This window comes from Dendrobates tinctorius, unplaced genomic scaffold (assembly GCF_039654945.1).
Source record: "Dendrobates tinctorius isolate UK_male_01 unplaced genomic scaffold, ASM3965494v1 ptg000028l, whole genome shotgun sequence".
NCBI lineage: Eukaryota > Metazoa > Chordata > Amphibia > Anura > Dendrobatidae > Dendrobates > Dendrobates tinctorius.
The window spans coordinates 12,553,008-12,572,500 of NW_027361696.1; the positions used below are offsets into that span (position 1 = coordinate 12,553,008).

Consider the following 19,493-nt stretch of genomic DNA (forward strand, 5'->3'; position numbering starts at 1 on the left):
TGTGAATTCCAGCCACTCTGCTTATCTAAACAGGTATTAAATGGCTACCTGCCATAAAACAGACTGACAGAAACTGAAAAATATTATATGCATGGAAGGGGTAAAAAAGAAACCACAACCGTCCTCTTGTGTCAGGATCGTACACCTCTCAGGGGCGCCGTTCGTTATTGTCCAGCCACACCAAGACATCAAACGAGGTCTCAAAGATATGTACCTCTCCTTTTGTAGCTACTGGGAGTTTAGCAGGATAAAGCATGGAGTAGGGCACTTGATTATCTCAGTCCTTTTTTAACCCATTTACCCCAATGGTGGTTTGCACGTTAATGACCGGGCCAATTTTTACAATTCTGACCACTGTCCCTTTATGAGGTAATAACTCTGGATCGCTTCCATGGATCCTGGTGATTCTGATATTGTTTTATCATGACATATTGTACTTCATGTTAGTGGTAAAATTTCTTTGATATAACTTGCGTTTATTTGTGAAAAAAATGGAAATTTGGCGAAAATTTTTACAATTTCGCATTTTTCCAACTTTGAATTTTCATGCCCTTAAATCACAGAGATATGGCACACAAAATACTTAATAAGTAACATTTCCCACATGTCTACTTTACATCAGAACAATTTTGGAACCAAGATTTTTTTTTTTTTTGGAAGTTATAAGGGTTAAAAGTTGACCAGCGCTTTCTCATTTTTACAACAAAATTTACAAAACCATTTTTTTTTTTTTAGGGACCATCTCACATTTGAAGTCACTTTGAGGGGTCTATATAGCAGAAAATACCCAAAAGTGACACCATTCTAAAAACTGCACCCCTCAAGCTACTCAAAACTACACTCAAGAAGATTATTAACCCTTCAGGTGCTTCACAGGAACTAAAGCAACTTGGAAGGAAAAAATGGACATTTTAATTTTTCCAACAAAAATTTACTTTTAGCAGCAATTTTTTCATTTTCACATGGGCAACAAGATAAAATGGATCCTAAAATTTGTTGGGCAATTTCTCCTAAGTACTCCGATACCTCATATGTGGTCATAAACCACTGTTTGGGCACACGGCAGGGCTCAGAAGGGAAGGAGCGCCATTTGACTTTTTGAATGGAAAATATGCTGGACAATTTAGCGCTTGCCATGTCACGTTTGGAGAGCCCCTGTGTGCCTAAACATTTTAGCGATTTCTCATTTTTACAACACTATTTTTTTTTTAAGGGACCACATCACATTCGAAGCCACTTTGAGGGGTCTTTTTTTATGTTACCAAGGGTAGCAGGAGAAGTTGGACCCCAAAAGTTATTGTGCAATTTTGCCTGAGTACGCTGATACCCCATATGTGGGGGTAAACCACTGTTTGGGCGCATGGCAGAGCTTGGAAGGGAAGGAGCTCAATTTGACTTTTTGAATGGAAAATATGCTGGACTATTTAGCGGTTGCCATGTCACGTTTGGAGAGCCCCTGTGTGCCTAAACATTTTAGCGATTTCTCATTTTTACAACACCATTTTTTTTTAAGGGACCACATCACATTCGAAGCCACTTTGAGGGGTCTTTTTTTTATGTTACCAAGGGTAGCAGGAGAAGTTGGACCCCAAAAGTTATTGTGCAATTTCGCCTGAGTACGCTGATACCCCATATGTGGGGGTAAACCACTGTTTGGGCGCATGGCAGAGCTTGGAAGGGAAGGAGCGCCGTTTGACTTTTTCAACGCAAAATTGTCTGGAATTGAGAACGGACGCCATGTCGCATTTGGAGAGCCCCTGATGTACCTAAACGGTGGAAACCCCCCACAGGTGACCCCATTTTGGAAACTAGACCCCCCCCCCAAGGAGCTTATCTAGATGTGTAGTGAGCACTTTGAAACCCCAAGTGCTTCACAGAAGTTTATAAAGTAGAGCCATAAAAATAAAATCAAATTTTTTTCCACAAAAATGATATTTTCGCCCCCAATTTTTTATTTTCCCAAGGGTAACAGGAGAAATTGGACCCCAAAAGTTGTTGTGCAATTTGTCCTGAGTAGGCTGTTACCCCATATGTGGGAGTAAACCACTGTTTTGGGTGCATGGCAGAGCTTAGAAGGGAAGGAGCGCCATTTGACTTTCAACGCAGAATTGGCTGGAATTGAGATCAGACGCCATGTCGCATTTGGAGAGCCCCTGATGTGCCCAAACAGTGGAAACCCCCAATTCTAACTCCAACCCTAATCCCAACCCTAACCCTGTTTAGCCCCAACCCTAACCCTAATGGGGAAAATGGAAATAAATACTTTTTTTATTTCATTATTTTTCCCTAACTAAGGAATAAGGGGGGGTTTGATTTACTATTTATGGCGGGTTTTTATGTTTGGCAGCTGTCACACACTAAAAGACGCTTTTTATTGCAAAAAATAGTTTTTGAATCACCGCGTTTTGAGAGCTATAATTTTCCATATTTTGGCCCACAGAGTCATGTGAGGTCTTATTTTTTGCGGGAAGAGTTGACGTTTTTATTGGTACCATTTTCGGGCACATGACATTTTTTGATCGCTTTTTGATCGTGTTTTATTCTTCGTGTCAGTATGATTACAGCGATACCTCATCATTTTTTTATGTTTTTGGCTCTTTTATAAAATACAATTTTATATAGAAAAATATATTTTTTTTTGCATTGCTTTATTCTGTGAGCTATTTTTTTTTATTTTTTTCGCTGATGACATATGACGGGCTCGTTTTTTTGCGGGACAAGATGACGTTTTCAGCGGTACCATGTTTATTTATATCCGTCTTTTTGATCGCATGTTATTGCACTTTAAATTAATTTCTTTATGTAAATAAAATATTGGGGAATATTTTTTTTCTTTATATAGAAATTTAAAAAAAATTATTTTTACACGTTATTTTTTTTTACTTAATTACATTGTCCCATTGTGGGACATTAGTATATAAAGTCAGATTGCTGATCTGACACTTTGCAGAGCACTGTGTCAGATCAGCGATCTGACAGGCAGTGCAGGAGGCTTCTCAGCGCCTGCTCTCAGCAGGCACTGAGAAACTACCTCCCTACAGGACCAGGAAGGACCCCGTGGCCATCTTGGATCACATCGCGTTCTGAGGGTCTCAGGGAATTCCCTCGGCCGGGTCTCCTCTCCTTCTTTCCTGCGGCATGTCATGATTTATCTCCTCAGCGATGTCCCTGGAGCACAGACCGCAGTTAGAGGTGACACACTGGTCAGTTCTGGGCTGCAGGTAGTGAGTCTAAAACCAGGTAACTGATCTTTCAGGATGGAAAGCAAGAGCTGTGTAAAACACTTCTCATGCTGTCCAGGCCCGGTCCAAAAAAATTATTTTAAAATCCGAAATGTTGGCCTACTGAAATGTATGCTCAGGAAATGCACTCAATACTTGGTCTGGGCTCCTTTTGCATCAATTACTGCATTAATGAGGTGTGGCATGGAGGCGATCAGCCTTTGGCGCTGCTGAGGTGTTATGGAAGCCCAGGTTGCTTTGATAGCAGCTTTCAGCTCGTCTGCATTGTTGGGTCTGGTGTCTCTCATCTTCCTCTTCACAATACCCCATAGATTCTCTATGGGGTTATGGTCAGGCGAGTTTGCTGGCCAATCAAGCACAGTGATACTGTTGTGTGTAAACCAGGTATTGGTACTTTTGGCAGTGTAGACAGGTGCCAAGTCTTGCTGGAGAATGAAATGTCCATGTTGAAAAAGCTTGTCAGCAGAGGGAAGCATGAGGTGCTCTAAAATATCCTGGTAGATGGCTGCGCTGACTTTGGTCTTGATAAAACACAGTGGACCTACACCAGTAGATGACATGGCTCCCCAAATCATCATTGACTGTGGAAACTTCACACTAGACCTCAAGCAGCTGGCATTGTGGTGTCTCCACTCTTCCTCAAGACTCTGGGACATTGATTTCCAAGGCCTACTGTGAAGTATTGTCAAGAGGAAGATGAGACACCAGACCCAACAATGCAGACGAGCTAAAGGCTACTATCAAAGCAACCTGGGCTTCCATAACACTTCAGCAGTGCCACAGCCTGATCGCCTCCATGCCACGCTGCATTGATGCAGTAATTGATGCCAAAGGAGCCGCCAAAGTATTGAGGGCATTTACTGAACATACATTTCAGTAGGCCAACATTTCGGATTTTAAAATAATTTTTCAAGCTGGTGTTATAAAGTATTCTTATTTACTGAGATAATGACTTTTGGATTTTCATTGGCTGTAAGCCATAATCATCAACATTAACAGAAATAAACACGGGAAATAGATCACTCTGTCTGTAATGACTCTCTATAATATGAGTTTCACTTTATTGAAGAACTGAAATTCACTTTTTGATAATATTCTAATTTTGTGAGATGCACCTGTATCTGTGTACTATAATGCCTGCAGGCTGTAGCCCCCCGCTGTGTGGTGGGATATATAGAGGGTACAGAAAGTATTCAGCCCCCTTTTAAATTTTTCATTCTTTGTTTCATTGCAGTCATTTGGTAAATTCAAAAAAACTTAATTTTTTTTCTCATTAATGTACAATCTGCACCACATCTTGACTGAAAAAATCAGAAATGTAGAAATTTTCGCAAATTTATTAAAAAAATAAAAGCTAAAATATCACATGGTCGTAAGTATTCAGACCCTTTGCTCAGACACTCATATATAAGTCACATGCTGTCCATTTCCTTGTGAGCCTTCTTGAGGTGGTTCTACTCTTTCATTGGAGTCCAGCTGTGTTTAATTAAACTGATAGGACTTGATTTGTAAAGGCACACACCTGTCTATGTAAGACCTTACAGCTCACAGTGCATGTCAGACCAAATGAGGATCATGACGTCAAAGGAACTGGCCAAAGAGCTCAGAGACAGAATTGTGGCAAGGCACAGATCTGGCCATGGTTACAAAAGAATTTCTGCAGTGCTCAAGGTTCCTAAGAGCACAGTGGCCTCCATAATCCTTAAATGGAAGAAGTTTGGGACCAAACGTCCTAGACCTGGCCATCCAGCCAAACTGAGCAATCATGGGAGAAGAGCCTTGGTGAGAGAGGTAAAGAAGAACCCCAATATCACTGTGGCTGAGGTCCACAGATGCAGTAGGTAGATGGGAGAAAGTTACACAAAGTCAACTATCACTGCAGCCCTCCACCAGTCGGGCCTTTATGGCAGAGTGGCCCGACGGAAGCCTCTCAGTGCAAGACATGAAAGCCCACATAGAGTTTGCTAAAAACACATGAAGGACTCCCAGACTATGCGAAATAAGATTCTCTGGTCTGATGAGACGAAGGTAGATCTTTTTGGTGATAATTCTAAGTGGTATGTGTGGAGAAAACCAGGCACTGCTCATCACCTGCCCTAGGGTCTGAATACTTTATGTACTCTGTATCTCGGTGCTATAATGATGCAGGCTGTAGCCCCCCGCTCTCTGGTGGGATATATCTGGGTACTATAATTCTGTAGGCTGTAGCGCCCCCTGTGTGGTGGGATATATCTGGGTGCTATAATGCTGTAGGCTGTAGCCCCCTACTCTGTGGTGGGATATATCTGGGTTTTGTAATGATGCAGGCTGTAGCGCCCCCTGTGTGGTGGGATATATCTGGTTACTATATTGGTGCAAGCTGTAGCCCCCTCCCCCGGTGTGTGGTTGGTGAGATGTATCTGCATACTATAATGATGCAGGCTGTAGCCCCCCCCCACACTGTGTGGTGGAATATATCTGTGTACTATAATGATGCGCCCGTTGAATCTGCCAAATGGCAGATTCCATTCATTCATTTTGATCACTGTGATAGGATCTATCACAGTGATGAAAACAAAAAAAAATAGTAAATCCCCCCCCCCATATTACCCCCATAGGGTTGGGTTGGAATTAGTGTTAGGGTTGGAATTAGGGTTAAGATTAGGGTTAGGGATGTATTGGGATTAGGGTTAGGGATGTATTGGGGTTAGGGTTGTGGTTAGGGGTGTGTTAGGGTTGGAGTTAGAATTGAGGGGTTTCCACTATTTAGGCACATCAGGGGGTCTCCAAACGCGACATGGCGCCACCATTGATTCCAGCCAATTTTGCGTTCAAAAAGTCAAACCGTGCTCTCTCCCTTCCAATCCCCGACGTGTGCCCAAACAGTTGTTTACTCCAACATATGGAGTATCAGCGTACTCAGGAAAAATTGCACAACAACTTTGGGGGTCTAATTTCTCCTGTTACCCTTGGGAAAATACAAAATTGGGGGCTAAAAAATGATTTTTGTGGGAAAAAAAATGATTTTTTTTATTTTCACGGCTTTGCATTAAAAACTTCTGTGAAGCACTTGGGGGTTCAACGTGCTCACCACACATCTAGAGAAGTTCCTTGGGGTGTCTAGTTTCCAAAATGGGGTCACTTGTGGGGAGTTTCTACTGTTTAGGTGCATCAGGGGCTCTGCAAACTTAACATGATGCCCGTAGACCATTCCATCAAGTCGGCATTTCAAAACATCATTACTTCCCTTCCAATCCCCGACATGTGCCCAAACAGTGGTCCCCCCGCACATATGAGGTAACAGCGTACTCAGGACAAACTGGACAGCAACTTTTGGGATCCAATTTATCCTGTTACCCTTGTGAAAATAAAAAATTGCCGGCTAAAAATCATTTTTTTGAGGGAAAAAAAGATTTTTTTTATTTTCACGGCTCTGCGTTATAAACTTCTGTAAAGCACTTGTCGGTTCAAAGTGCTCACCTCACATCCAGATAAGTTTCTTGGGGGGGGTCTAGTTTCCAAAATGGGGTCATTTGTGGGGGAGCTCCAAAGTTTAGGCACACGGGCTCTGCAAACACGACATGGCGTCTGCTAACAATTGGTGCTAATTTTCCATTCAAAAAGTCAAATGGCGCTCCTTTCCTTCTGAGCCCTGCCGTTTGCCCAAACAGTGGTTCCCCCCCACGTATGGGGTACCAACGTACTCAGGACAAACTGGACAACAACTTTTGCCGTGCGCCCAAACAGTGGTTTATGACCACATATGAGGTATCGGTGTACTTAGGAGAAATTGCGAACAAATTTTAGGATCCATTTTATCTTGTTGCCCATGTGAAAATGAAAAAATTGTTGCTAAAAGTAAATTTTTGTTGGAAATTAATGTATTGCTGGTTTTTTGACACGAAGAATAAAACACGATCAAAAAGCGATCAAAAAATGTCATGTGCCCGAAAATGGTACCAATAAAAACGTCAACTCTTCCCGCAAAAAATAAGACCTCACATGACTCTGTGGGCCAAAATATGGAAAAATTATAGCTCTCAAAATGCGGTGATGCAAAAACTATTTTTTGCAATAAAAAGCGTCTTTTAGTGTGTGACAGCTGCCAAACATAAAAACCCGCTATAAATAGTAAATCAAACCCCCCCTTATTCCTTAGTTGGGGAAAAATAATGAAATTAAAAAAGTATTTCCATTTTCCCCATTAGGGTTGGGGCTAAACATAGGGTTGGGGTTAGGGTTGGGGTTAGAATTGGGGGTCTCCACTGTTAAGGCATATCAGGGGCTCTCCAAATGCGGCATGGCATCTGATCTCAATTCCAGCCAATTCTGCATTGAAAGTCAAACGGTGCTCCTTCTAAGCTCTGCCATGCACCCAAAGCAGTGGTTTACTCCCACATATGGGGTATCGGCCTACTCAGGACAAATTGTACAACACATTTTGGGGTCCAATTTCTCCAGTTACCCTTGGGAAAATAAAAAATTGGGGGCGAAAATATCATTTTTGTGGAAAAAAATATGATTTTATTTTTATGGCTCTACGTTATAAACTTCTGTGAAGCACTTGGGGTTTCAAATTGCTCACCACACATCTAGATAAGCTCCTTGGGGGGGTCTAGTTTCCAAAATGGGGTCACCTGTGGGGGGTTTCCACCGTTTAGGTACTTCAGGGGCTCTCCAAATGCGACATGGCGTCCATTCTCAATTCCAGAGAATTTTGCGTTGAAAAAGTCAAACGGCGCTCCTTCCCTTCCAAGCTCTGCCATCCAAACAGTGGTTTACCCCCACTTATGGGGTATCAGCGTACTCAGGCGAAATTGCACAATAACTTTTGGGGTCCAACTTCTGCTACCCTTGGTAACATAAAAAAAATGAACCTGAAGTAATTTTTTTGTGAAGAAAGTTAAATGTTCATTTTTTTTTTAAACATTCCAAAAATTCCTGTGAAGCACCTGAAAGGTTAATAAACTTCTTGAATGTGGTTTTGAGCACCTTGAGGAGGGGTGCAGATTTTAGAATGGTGTCACTTTTGGGTATTTTCTATCATATAGACCCCTCAAAGTGGCTTCGAATGTGATATAGTCCCTTGTTGTGAGTTCATTTTTCCCTTCACCATTGAGGTCTGATGAACTCCCTCCTCTGGTGAAGGAAGGTAGTGAGACTGATTACCAAACACCTGGGCAGCTGGATGATAACTGGGTGGCTGCAATTGAGGACTGGATATAAGGCTGCCGACACCCTTCTTCCTGGCTGGTGATTTTCCTGCTGGATTCTTGGAGACCAGTCTGATTCCTGCGTCTCAAAGCTAAGTTTTTCTGCTCTGCTTTGTACTCTTCAGTTTTGTTTTTGTTTTGCCTTGTTTTTTGGGAGTTCTGCCATCCCCGGCCGGGGGTGAGCTTAATTCCATTTTTGTCTCTGATCTATTGATCTTTTGCTCTGTCTTCAGAATATACCTGAGTGCTGATATAGTCTTTTGAAGCCTAGCGACTTCAGGGCCTGTTTTTCCTATCAGTCGGTTGGCTCTTGTTTTGATAGGGTTTTTGCGGATGGCAGACAGCAGCTCTCCTATCCTGTCCTATGTAGTTAGCTTGGGCCCCATCATTTGCTCAACCTATCTTTCTATCTGTGTTAGTGTTTTCATCTTGCTTCACCGTCATTATATGTTGGGGGCTGCCTATTGCTTTTGGCTCTGCTCTGGGGCAGTTTAGTTTTTCCCCTTTCTGTCTTTAGGCTATGTAGCTTTCCGGCTGTGATCGAGGGGTCTAGGGCACCGTAGGAACCCCCCACGGCTACTGCTAGTTGTTGTGGATAGGTTCAGGGGTCTGCAATCCGATAGCTGCCAACCTCTCTGGTTTTTCTGGACTTAGCTGGTATTTGTTTTTTTCCTCCTTCGGTGACTCATCATAACAGTCCCTTAAAAAAAAATGGTGTTGTAAAAATGAGAAATCGCTAAAATGTTTAGGCACACAGGGGCTCTCCAAACGTGACATGGCATCCGCTAAATAGTCCAGCATATTTTCCATTCAAAAAGTCAAATGGCGCTCCTTCCCTTCTGAGCCCTGCCGTGTGCCCAAACAGTGGTTTATGACCACATATGAGGTATCGGTGTACTCAGGAGAAATTGCCCAACAAATTTTAGGATCCATTTTATCTTGTTGCCCATGTGAAAATAAAAAAATTGTTGCTAAAAGTAAATTTTTGTTGGAAAAATTCAAAATGTCCATTTTTTCCTTCCACATTGCTTTAGTTCCTGTGAAGCACCTGAAGGGTTAATAATCTTCTTGAGTGTAGTTTTGAGTAGCTTGAGGGGTGCAGTTTTTAGAATGATTTCACTTCTGGGTATTTTCTGCTATATAGACCCCTCAAAGTGACTTCAAATCTGAGGTGGCCCCTAAAAAAAAATGGTGTTGTAAAAATGAGAAATCGCTGGTCAACTTTTAACCCTTATAACTTCCTAACAAAAAAAATTTTGTTTCCAAAATTGTGCTGATGTAAAGTAAACATGTGGGAAATGTTATTTATTAACAATTTTGTGCCACATATTTCTCTGGTTTAACAGAATACAAATTAAAAATTTGTAAATTGCGAAATTTTCGCCAAATTTCTGTTTTTTTTTTAAAAAAATTTTTACAAGTAAAGGCAAAAATTATCTACCTAAATTTACCACTAACATGAAGCCCAATATGTCACGAAAAAACAATCTCAGAGTCGCTAGAATCCGTTGAAGCATTCCTGAGTTATTACCTCATAAAGGGACACTGGTCAGTATTGCTAAAAATCACCAGGTCAAAATAGGCTGGGTCATGAAGGGGTTAAAAGTGATTTTATCATTTCTATAACTTTTGGGATATTACTAGCACTTGTTTTGCCATCCAGCTTATCCTATTGCAAGAGGATTGTGAACACCACAGCAGGGTTTTTATACTTTCCTTCCTTAAATAAGATTTGGCTCAGGTGATCACCTAATCAGAAGCACATTAAGTAGAATGAGGTGTACTCTGGTTGGAATTCAACTTACACTGGAATGGAATGGCTGTCAGACATGTAGAGAAGCTGATTTTTATAAAACTGTGCACTGGTCTCTTAATTTTTGCCAGAGCTGTGTAAGGGTACTATAATGCTGCAGGCTGTAGCCCCCCGCTGTGTGGTGGGATATATCTGGGTACTATAATGCTGCAGGCTGTAGCCCCCCGCTGTGTGGTGGGATATATCTGGGTACTATAATGCTGCAGGCTGTAGCCCCCCGCTGTGTGGTGGGATATATCTGGGTACTATAATGCTGCAGGCTGTAGCCCCCCTCTGTGTGGTGGGATGTATCTGTGTACTATAATGCTGCAGGCTGTAGCCCCCCGCTGTGTGGTGGGATATATCTGGGTACTATAATGCTGCAGGCTGTAGCCCCCCTCTGTGTGGTGGGATGTATCTGTGTACTATAATGCTGCAGGCTGTAGCCCCCCTCTGTGTGGTGGGATGTATCTGTGTACTATAATGCTGCAGGCTGTAGCCCCCCTCTGTGTGGTGGGATGTATCTGTGTACTATAATGCTGCAGGCTGTAGCCCCCCGCTGTGTGGTGGGATATATCTGGGTACTATAATGCTGCAGGCTGTAGCCCCCCTCTGTGTGGTGGGATATATCTGTGTACTATAATGCTGCAGGCTGTAGCCCCCCACTGTGTGGTGGGATATATCTGGGTGCTATAATGCTGCAGGCTGTAGCCCCCCTCTGTGTGGTGGGATATATCTGTGTACTATAATGCTGCAGGCTGTAGCCCCCCACTGTGTGGTGGGATGTATCTGGGTATTATAATGCTGCAGGATGGAGCCCCCCTCTGTGTGGTGGGATATATCTGTGTACTATAATGCTGCAGGCTGTAGCCCCCCACTGTGTGGTGGGATGTATCTGGGTATTATAATGCTGCAGGCTGTAGCCCCCCTCTGTGTGGTGGGATATATCTGTGTACTATAATGCTGCAGGCTGTAGCCCCCCTCTGTGTGGTGGGATATATCTGGGTACTATAATGCTGCAGGCTGTAGCCCCCCTCTGTGTGGTGGGATATATCTGGGTACTATAATGCTGCAGGCTGTAGCCCCCCTCTGTGTGGTGGGATGTATCTGGGTATTATAATGCTGCAGGCTGTAGTCCCCCTCTCTGTGGTGGGATATATCTGTGTACTATAATGCTGCAGGCTGTAGCCCCCCACTGTGTGGTGGGATGTATCTGGGTATTATAATGCTGCAGGCTGTAGCCCCCCTCTGTGTGGTGGGATATATCTGTGTACTATAATGCTGCAGGCTGTAGCCCCCCTCTGTGTGGTGGGATATATCTGTGTACAATAATGCTGCAGGCTGTAGCCCCCCACTGTGTGGTGGGATGTATCTGGGTATTATAATGCTGCAGGCTGTAGCCCCCGCTTTGTGGTGGGATATGTCTGGGTACTATAATGCTGCAGGCTGTAGCCCCCTCTGTGTGGTGGGATATATCTGGGTACTATAATGCTGCAGGCTGTAGCCCCCCGCTGTGTGGTGGGATATATATGGGTGCTATAATGCTGCAGTCTGTAGCCCCCCGCTGTGTGGTGGGATATATCTGGGTGCTATAATGCTGCAGGCTGTAGCCCCCCTCTCTGTGGTGGGATATATCTGTGTACTATAATGCTGCAGGCTGTAGCCCCCCACTGTGTGGTGGGATGTATCTGGGTATTATAATGCTGCAGGCTGTAGCCCCCCTCTGTGTGGTGGGATATATCTGTGTACTATAATGCTGCAGGCTGTAGCCCCCCTCTGTGTGGTGGGATATATCTGTGTACTATAATGCTGCAGGCTGTAGCCCCCCACTGTGTGGTGGGATGTATCTGGGTATTATAATGCTGCAGGCTGTAGCCCCCTCTTTGTGGTGGGATATATCTGGGTACTATAATGCTGCAGGCTGTAGCCCCCTCTGTGTGGTGGGATATATCTGGGTACTATAATGCTGCAGGCTGTAGCCCCCCGCTGTGTGGTGGGATATATATGGGTGCTATAATGCTGCAGTCTGTAGCCCCCCGCTGTGTGGTGGGATATATCTGGGTATTATAATGCTGCAGTCTGTAGCCCCCCGCTGTGTGGTGGGTTGTATCTGGGTATTATAATGCTGCAGTCTGTAGCCCCCCGCTGTGTGGTGGGATATATCTGTGTACTATAGTGCTGCAGGCTGTAGCCCCCCACTGTGTGGTGGGATGTATCTGGGTATTATAATGCTGCAGGCTGTAGCCCCCCTCTGTGTGGTGGGATATATCTGTGTACTATAATGCTGCAGGCTGTAGCCCCCCTCTGTGTGGTGGAATATATCTGGGTACTATAATGCTGCAGGCTGTAGCCCCCCGCTGTGTGGTGGGATGTATCTGGGTACTATAATGCCGCAGGCTGTAGCCCCCCGCTGTGTGGTGGGATGTATCTGGGTACTATAATGCTGCAGGCTGTAGCCCCCCTCTGTGTGGTGGGATATATCTGGGTACTATAATGCTGCAGGCTGTAGCCCCCCGCTGTGTGGTGGGATATATCTGGGTATTATAATGCTGCAGTCTGTAGCCCCCTGCTGTGTGGTGGGATATATCTGGTTACTATAATGCTGCAGGCTGTAGCCCCCGCTGTGTGGTGGGATATATCTGGGTACTATAATGCTGCAGGCTGTAGCCCCCGCTGTGTGGTGGGATATATCTGGGTACTATAATGCTGCAGTCTGTAGCCCCCCGCTGTGTGGTGGGATGTATCTGGGTACTATAATGCTGCAGGCTGTAGCCCCCCGCTGTGTGGTTGGATGTATCTGGGTATTATAATGCTGCAGCCTGTAGCCCCCCGCTGTGTGGTGGGATGTATCTGGGTACTATAATGCTGCAGGCTGCAGCCCCCCGCTGTGTGGTGCGATGTATCTGGGTACTATAATGCTGCCTTCTGTAGCCCCCCACTGTGTGGTGGGATGTATCTGGGTATTATAATGCTGCTGTCTGTAGCCCCCCACTGTGTGGTGGGATGTATCTGGGTATTATAATGCTGCAGTCTGTAGCCCCCCGCTGTGTGGTGGGATGTATCTGGGTACTATAATGCTGCAGGCTGCAGCCCCCCGCTGTGTGGTGGGATGTATCTGGGTATTGTAATGCTGCAGGCTGTAGCCCCCCACTGTGTGGTGGGATGTATCTGGGTACTATAATGCTGCAGGCTGCAGCCCCCTGCTGTGTGGTGGGATGTATCTGGGTACTATAATGTTGCAGACTGTAGCCCCCCGCTGTGTGGTTGGATGTATCTGGGTACTATAATGCTGCAGGCTGTAGCCCCCCTCTGTGTGGTGGGATGTATCTGGGTATTATAATGCTGCAGTCTGTAGCCCCCCACTGTGTGGTGGGATGTATCTGGGTACTATAATGCTGCAGGCTGCAGCCCCCTGCTGTGTGGTGGGATGTATCTGGGTACTATAATGTTGCAGACTGTAGCCCCCCGCTGTGTGGTTGGATGTATCTGGGTACTATAATGCTGCAGGCTGTAGCCCCCCTCTGTGTGGTGCGATGTATCTGGGTACTATAATGCTGTAGCCCCCCGCTGTGTGGTGGGATATATCTGGGTACTATAATGCTGCAGGCTGTAGCCCCCCGCTGTGTGGTTGGATGTATCTGGGTACTATAATGCTGCAGGCTGTAGCCCCCCTCTGTGTGGTGGGATATATCTGTGTACTATAATGCTGCAGGCTGTAGCCCCCCACTGTGTGGTGGGATGTATCTGGGTATTATAATGCTGCAGGCTGTAGCCCCCCTCTGTGTGGTGGGATATATCTGTGTACTATAATGCTGCAGGCTGTAGCCCCCCTCTGTGTGGTGGGATATATCTGGGTACTATAATGCTGCAGGCTGTAGCCCCCCTCTGTGTGGTGGGATATATCTGGGTACTATAATGCTGCAGGCTGTAGCCCCCCCACTGTGTGGTGGGATGTATCTGGGTATTATAATGCTGCAGGCTGTAGTCCCCCTCTCTGTGGTGGGATATATCTGTGTACTATAATGCTGCAGGCTGTAGCCCCCCACTGTGTGGTGGGATGTATCTGGGTATTATAATGCTGCAGGCTGTAGCCCCCCTCTGTGTGGTGGGATATATTTGTGTACTATAATGCTGCAGGCTGTAGCCCCCCTCTGTGTGGTGGGATATATCTGTGTACTATAATGCTGCAGGCTGTAGCCCCCCACTGTGTGGTGGGATGTATCTGGGTATTATAATGCTGCAGGCTGTAGCCCCCGCTTTGTGGTGGGATATATCTGGGTACTATAATGCTGCAGGCTGTAGCCCCCTCTGTGTGGTGGGATATATCTGGGTACTATAATGCTGCAGGCTGTAGCCCCCCGCTGTGTGGTGGGATATATATGGGTGCTATAATGCTGCAGTCTGTAGCCCCCCGCTGTGTGGTGGGATATATCTGGGTATTATAATGCTGCCGTCTGTAGCCCCCCGCTGTGTGGTGGGTTGTATCTGGGTATTATAATGCTGCAGTCTGTAGCCCCCCGCTGTGTGGTGGGATATATCTGTGTACTATAATGCTGCAGGCTGTAGCCCCCCACTGTGTGGTGGGATGTATCTGGGTATTATAATGCTGCAGGCTGTAGCCCCCCTCTGTGTGGTGGGATATATCTGTGTACTATAATGCTGCAGGCTGTAGCCCCCCTCTGTGTGGTGGAATATATCTGGGTACTATAATGCTGCAGGCTGTAGCCCCCCGCTGTGTGGTGGGATGTATCTGGGTACTATAATGCTGCAGGCTGTAGCCCCCCGCTGTGTGGTGGGATGTATCTGGGTACTATAATGCTGCAGGCTGTAGCCCCCCTCTGTGTGGTGGGATATATCTGGGTACTATAATGCTGCAGGCTGTAGCCCCCCGCTGTGTGGTGGGATATATCTGGGTACTATAATGCTGCAGGCTGTAGCCCCCCACTATGTGGTGGGATATATCTGGGTACTATAATGCTGCAGGCTGTAGCCCCCGCTGTGTGGTGGGATATATCTGGCTACTATAATGCTGCAGGCTGTAGCCCCCGCTGTGTGGTGGGATATATCTGGGTACTATAATGCTGCAGTCTGTAGCCCCCCGCTGTGTGGTGGGATATATCTGGGTACTATAATGCTGCAGGCTGTAGCCCCCCGCTGTGTGGTTGGATGTATCTGGGTATTATAATGCTGCAGCCTGTAGCCCCCCGCTGTGTGGTGGGATGTATCTGGGTACTATAATGCTGCAGGCTGCAGCCCCCCGCTGTGTGGTGGGATGTATCTGGGTACTATAATGCTGCCTTCTGTACCCCCCCACTGTGTGGTGGGATGTATCTGGGTATTATAATGCTGCAGTCTGTAGCCCCCCACTGTGTGGTGGGATGTATCTGGGTATTATAATGCTGCAGTCTGTAGCCCCCCGCTGTGTGGTGGGATGTATCTGGGTACTATAATGCTGCAGGCTGCAGCCCCCCGCTGTGTGGTGGGATGTATCTGGGTATTGTAATGCTGCAGGCTGTAGCCCCCCGCTGTGTGGTGGGATGTATCTGGGTATTATAATGCTGCAGTCTGTAGCCCCCCACTGTGTGGTGGGATGTATCTGGGTACTATAATGCTGCAGGCTGCAGCCCCCTGCTGTGTGGTGGGATGTATCTGGGTACTATAATGTTGCAGACTGTAGCCCCCCGCTGTGTGGTTGGATGTATCTGGGTACTATAATGCTGCAGGCTGTAGCCCCCCTCTGTGTGGTGCGATGTATCTGGGTACTATAATGCTGTAGCCCCCCGCTGTGTGGTGGGATTTATCTGGGTACTATAATGCTGCAGGCTGTAGCCCCCCGCTGTGTGGTTGGATGTATCTGGGTACTATAATGCTGCAGGCTGTAGCCCCCGCTGTGTGGTGCGATGTATCTGGGTACTATAATGCTGTAGCCCCCCGCTGTGTGGTGGGATATATCTGGGTACTATAATGCTGCAGTCTGTAGCCCTCCTCTGTGTGGTGGGATGTATCTGGGTACTATAATTCTGCAGGCTGCAGCCCCCCGCTGTGTGGTGGGATGTATCTGGGTACTATAATGCTGCAGGCTGCAGCCCCCCGCTGTGTGGTGGGATGTATCTGGGTATTGTAATGCTGCAGGCTGTAGCCCCCCGCTGTGTGGTGGGATGTATCTGGGTACTATAATGCTGCAGGCTGTAGCCCCCCTCTGTGTGGTGCGATGTATCTGGGTACTAGAATGCTGTAGCCCCCCGCTGTGTGGTGGGATTTATCTGGGTACTATAATGCTGCAGGCTGTAGCCCCCCGCTGTGTGGTTGGATGTATCTGGGTACTATAATGCTGCAGGCTGTAGCCCCCCTCTGTGTGGTGCGATGTATCTGGGTACTAGAATGCTGTAGCCCTCCTCTGTGTGGTGGGATGTATCTGGGTACTATAATTCTGCAGGCTGCAGCCCCCCGCTGTGTGGTGGGATGTATCTGGGTACTATAATGCTGCAGGCTGTAGCCCCCCGCTGTGTGGTTGGATGTATCTGGGTACTATAATGCTGTAGCCCCCCGCTGTGTGGTGGGATATATCTGGGTACTATAATGCTGCAGTCTGTAGCCCCCCACTGTGTGGTGGGATATATCTGGGTACTATAATGCTGCAGGCTGTAGCCCCCCGCTGTATGGTGGGATGTATCTGGGTATTATAATGCTGCAGTCTGTAGCCCCCCACTGTGTGGTGAGATGTATCTGGGTACTATAATGCTGCAGCCCCCTGCTGTGTTGTGTGATTTATCGGTCGGCCCCAGTTTCTCCCAATGTCATTTGATGCAGTGAATCTGACATGATGCTCGCTGCTTAGCTCAGCCAAAACCTTTCTGATGTGAGGGGGGCGGCCCGAGGCTGGAGCAGGAGAACAACAGGAGACTTGAGCCCCCTCCCCCAATATGTCTGACACTCACTGGGATGCTTGGCCATCCCTGTACTATGGGGAGTGGTAACTAGAGGGAACTGCCACCTCCTGCTGCACATAGTGCGGTACTGCAATCTCAGCAGTGCACACAAAGTGACGGGGGCTCATGTTGTGCGTGATGGGGTCTCCATCGTGTGTGCGATATGGGGGGCTCATCTTGTTTGTGATGGGGGTCACATTGTGCAAATGATGTGGATCCATCATGTACATGACGGGGGTTGGCCATGGTGTGTGTGACGGTTGGGGGGGCCATCATGACGGTGGGGGGCCCTGTGGTATGTGTGACGGGGAGGCCCATGATATGCGTGACACGGGGAGGGCTCATGGTGTGCGTGACCTGGGGGCTCCTGATGTGCGTGACTGGGGGGCCATGGTGTGCGTTCCGGAGGTGCTCATAGCATAGTGGCGGTACAACGGTTGGGTGGTCTCCTGTCATGTGAAGAGGACGAGGCCATTGTGTTTGGAACCCTGTGGCATCTGTGGTGGCATAACCAAGGTGCAGGAGGTGGTCCTGTCAGAGGTGGGCGTCCTGGCAAAGTGGTCTTGTGTACATTGCTGCCAGTCGTGTGTTATGAATGGTGACGAGTGGAGCCCGGGCAGACAAGGCCGTCATTGTGCCCGTCCAGAGGTTGGCACCCGGCTCTCCCATTGTGCAGTGGCAGCGGACGTGGCAGTGTTTCCTTAACCTACAGTTTTAGCCTTTCTCGGGCAGCGCTGCCACAGAGCCTAGATGATCGCATATTCTCCCCCTCCGCTGTCTCTGCCGTGTACAGCACAGTAAGTATATCCTCAGGACTCCTGTGTCCTGGCCTTCTCTGTTCCGAGATATGGAGCCTGCTTATTTGGGTCTCTGACCAGATGGCTGCCGGGGAAGTGCAGCATTAGACGGCAGTACAGGATCCCAGGTGTCCCAAGCCTCTTTACCATGTAGTGACTGACTGTCATAGTGATAGACCCTACAATAGTTTTCTGTTTGAGATACTCCCATTTTCCAGATCTCCACTTGCTGTTATTTTAGAGATTGGAGAATAGTTCTGACCTTGCTGACACAGTTAAGGATTTGTTACAGTGTATCAGTGAACACTGGCAGCACAAGTCTCCCACATTGTAGCAAGTGATCCAGCTGTGTGAGCTTGAGTAAGGGCCCCGTTACACGTATCAATGTCCCAGCGATCCCACCAACGATCCGACGTGGATGGGATCGCTGGGACTTCGTTAGCTGATCGCTGGTGAGCTGTCACATAGACAGCCCCTCCGGCGATCAGGACTAACGAGCAAGCTGGTTTCCAATGTAGACAGCGGGTATCTAAGAGCCACGCACTGGCCAGCGGGAGACCAGCGATCAAAAAACAGCCCAGGACGTTCGATCGCGATCAGCGATACCCGGCAGGGGGGCCGATCGCTGATCCATGGCACACACAGCGATATCACTGTGGCGTCACAAAATCAGCGATCTCGCTGGCGATTTCTGTGTGTGTGTCACGGGGCCTTAAGTCTGCACCCATCATTGGCCAAGAAAGCTTACATTCACTGACAGGAAGCAAATATATTGATATTCAGAAATTGCTGAAAGTTTCTTTACTGAGGTTCACCTGACTTGTAACCAACATCATACAGGGGCAACACTTATACTTCAATCCCGTTACGATTATTGAGGTATCACTTCTGAACCCGCACAGATCAGTTATCAGAGAGGAACTGTAAAGTGTGTGGCCCAGGGGTTACCCCATTACTGTCTTTTCTTCTGCAGGTTGCTGCGCAGGTAGCAAGACAGCCCGGACCCTCAGCCCCGTCCCCCTATTCAACACATGACCTGACTAAGGGTCATCCCAACCTAGCTGCAACCCCCCCGGGACATGCTGCTTCTCCAGGACTGTCACAGGTAAGGGGGCAAGGGCGTACAACACTGTTAACTTGTGAAAAATGGGTCCGCAGCAGAACCAGAGTATGTCAGGAGACGACTGTATATATACAGGACAGGAGGAGTGGTATTGTGCAGTGTATATATACAGGACAGGAGGAGTGGTACTGTGCAGTGTATATATACAGGACAGGAGGAGTGGTACTGTGCAGTGTATATATACAGGACAGGAGGAGTGGTACCGTGCAGTGTATATATACAGGACAGGAGGAGTGGTACTGTGCAGTCTATATATACAGGACAGGAGGAGTGGTACTATGCAGTGTATATATACAGGACAGGAGGAGTGGTACTGTGCAGTGTATATATACAGGACAGGAGGAGTGGTACCGTGCAGTGTAATATATACAGGACAGGAGGAGTGGTACTGTGCTGTGTATATATACAGGACAGGAGG

At 47.0% G+C, this 19,493-nt stretch overlaps 1 protein-coding gene across 18 annotated transcripts in view; it reads left to right on the forward strand.

Moving 5' to 3' along the window:
* Window positions 1-19,493, forward strand: part of EIF4G3 (eukaryotic translation initiation factor 4 gamma 3) — a 125,195-nt gene that overhangs the window by 43,659 nt on the left and 62,043 nt on the right. For 16 of the 18 annotated variants that reach the window (XM_073570179.1, XM_073570168.1, XM_073570170.1 and 13 more), the window contains exons 2-3: window positions 17,874-17,952; window positions 18,926-19,057. In XM_073570179.1, coding sequence (XP_073426280.1) covers window positions 17,874-17,952; window positions 18,926-19,057 — 211 coding nt within the window. The remainder of the gene's footprint in view (window positions 1-17,873; window positions 17,953-18,925; window positions 19,058-19,493) is intronic. The other 2 variants (XM_073570181.1, XM_073570180.1) reach the window with 1 other exon arrangement.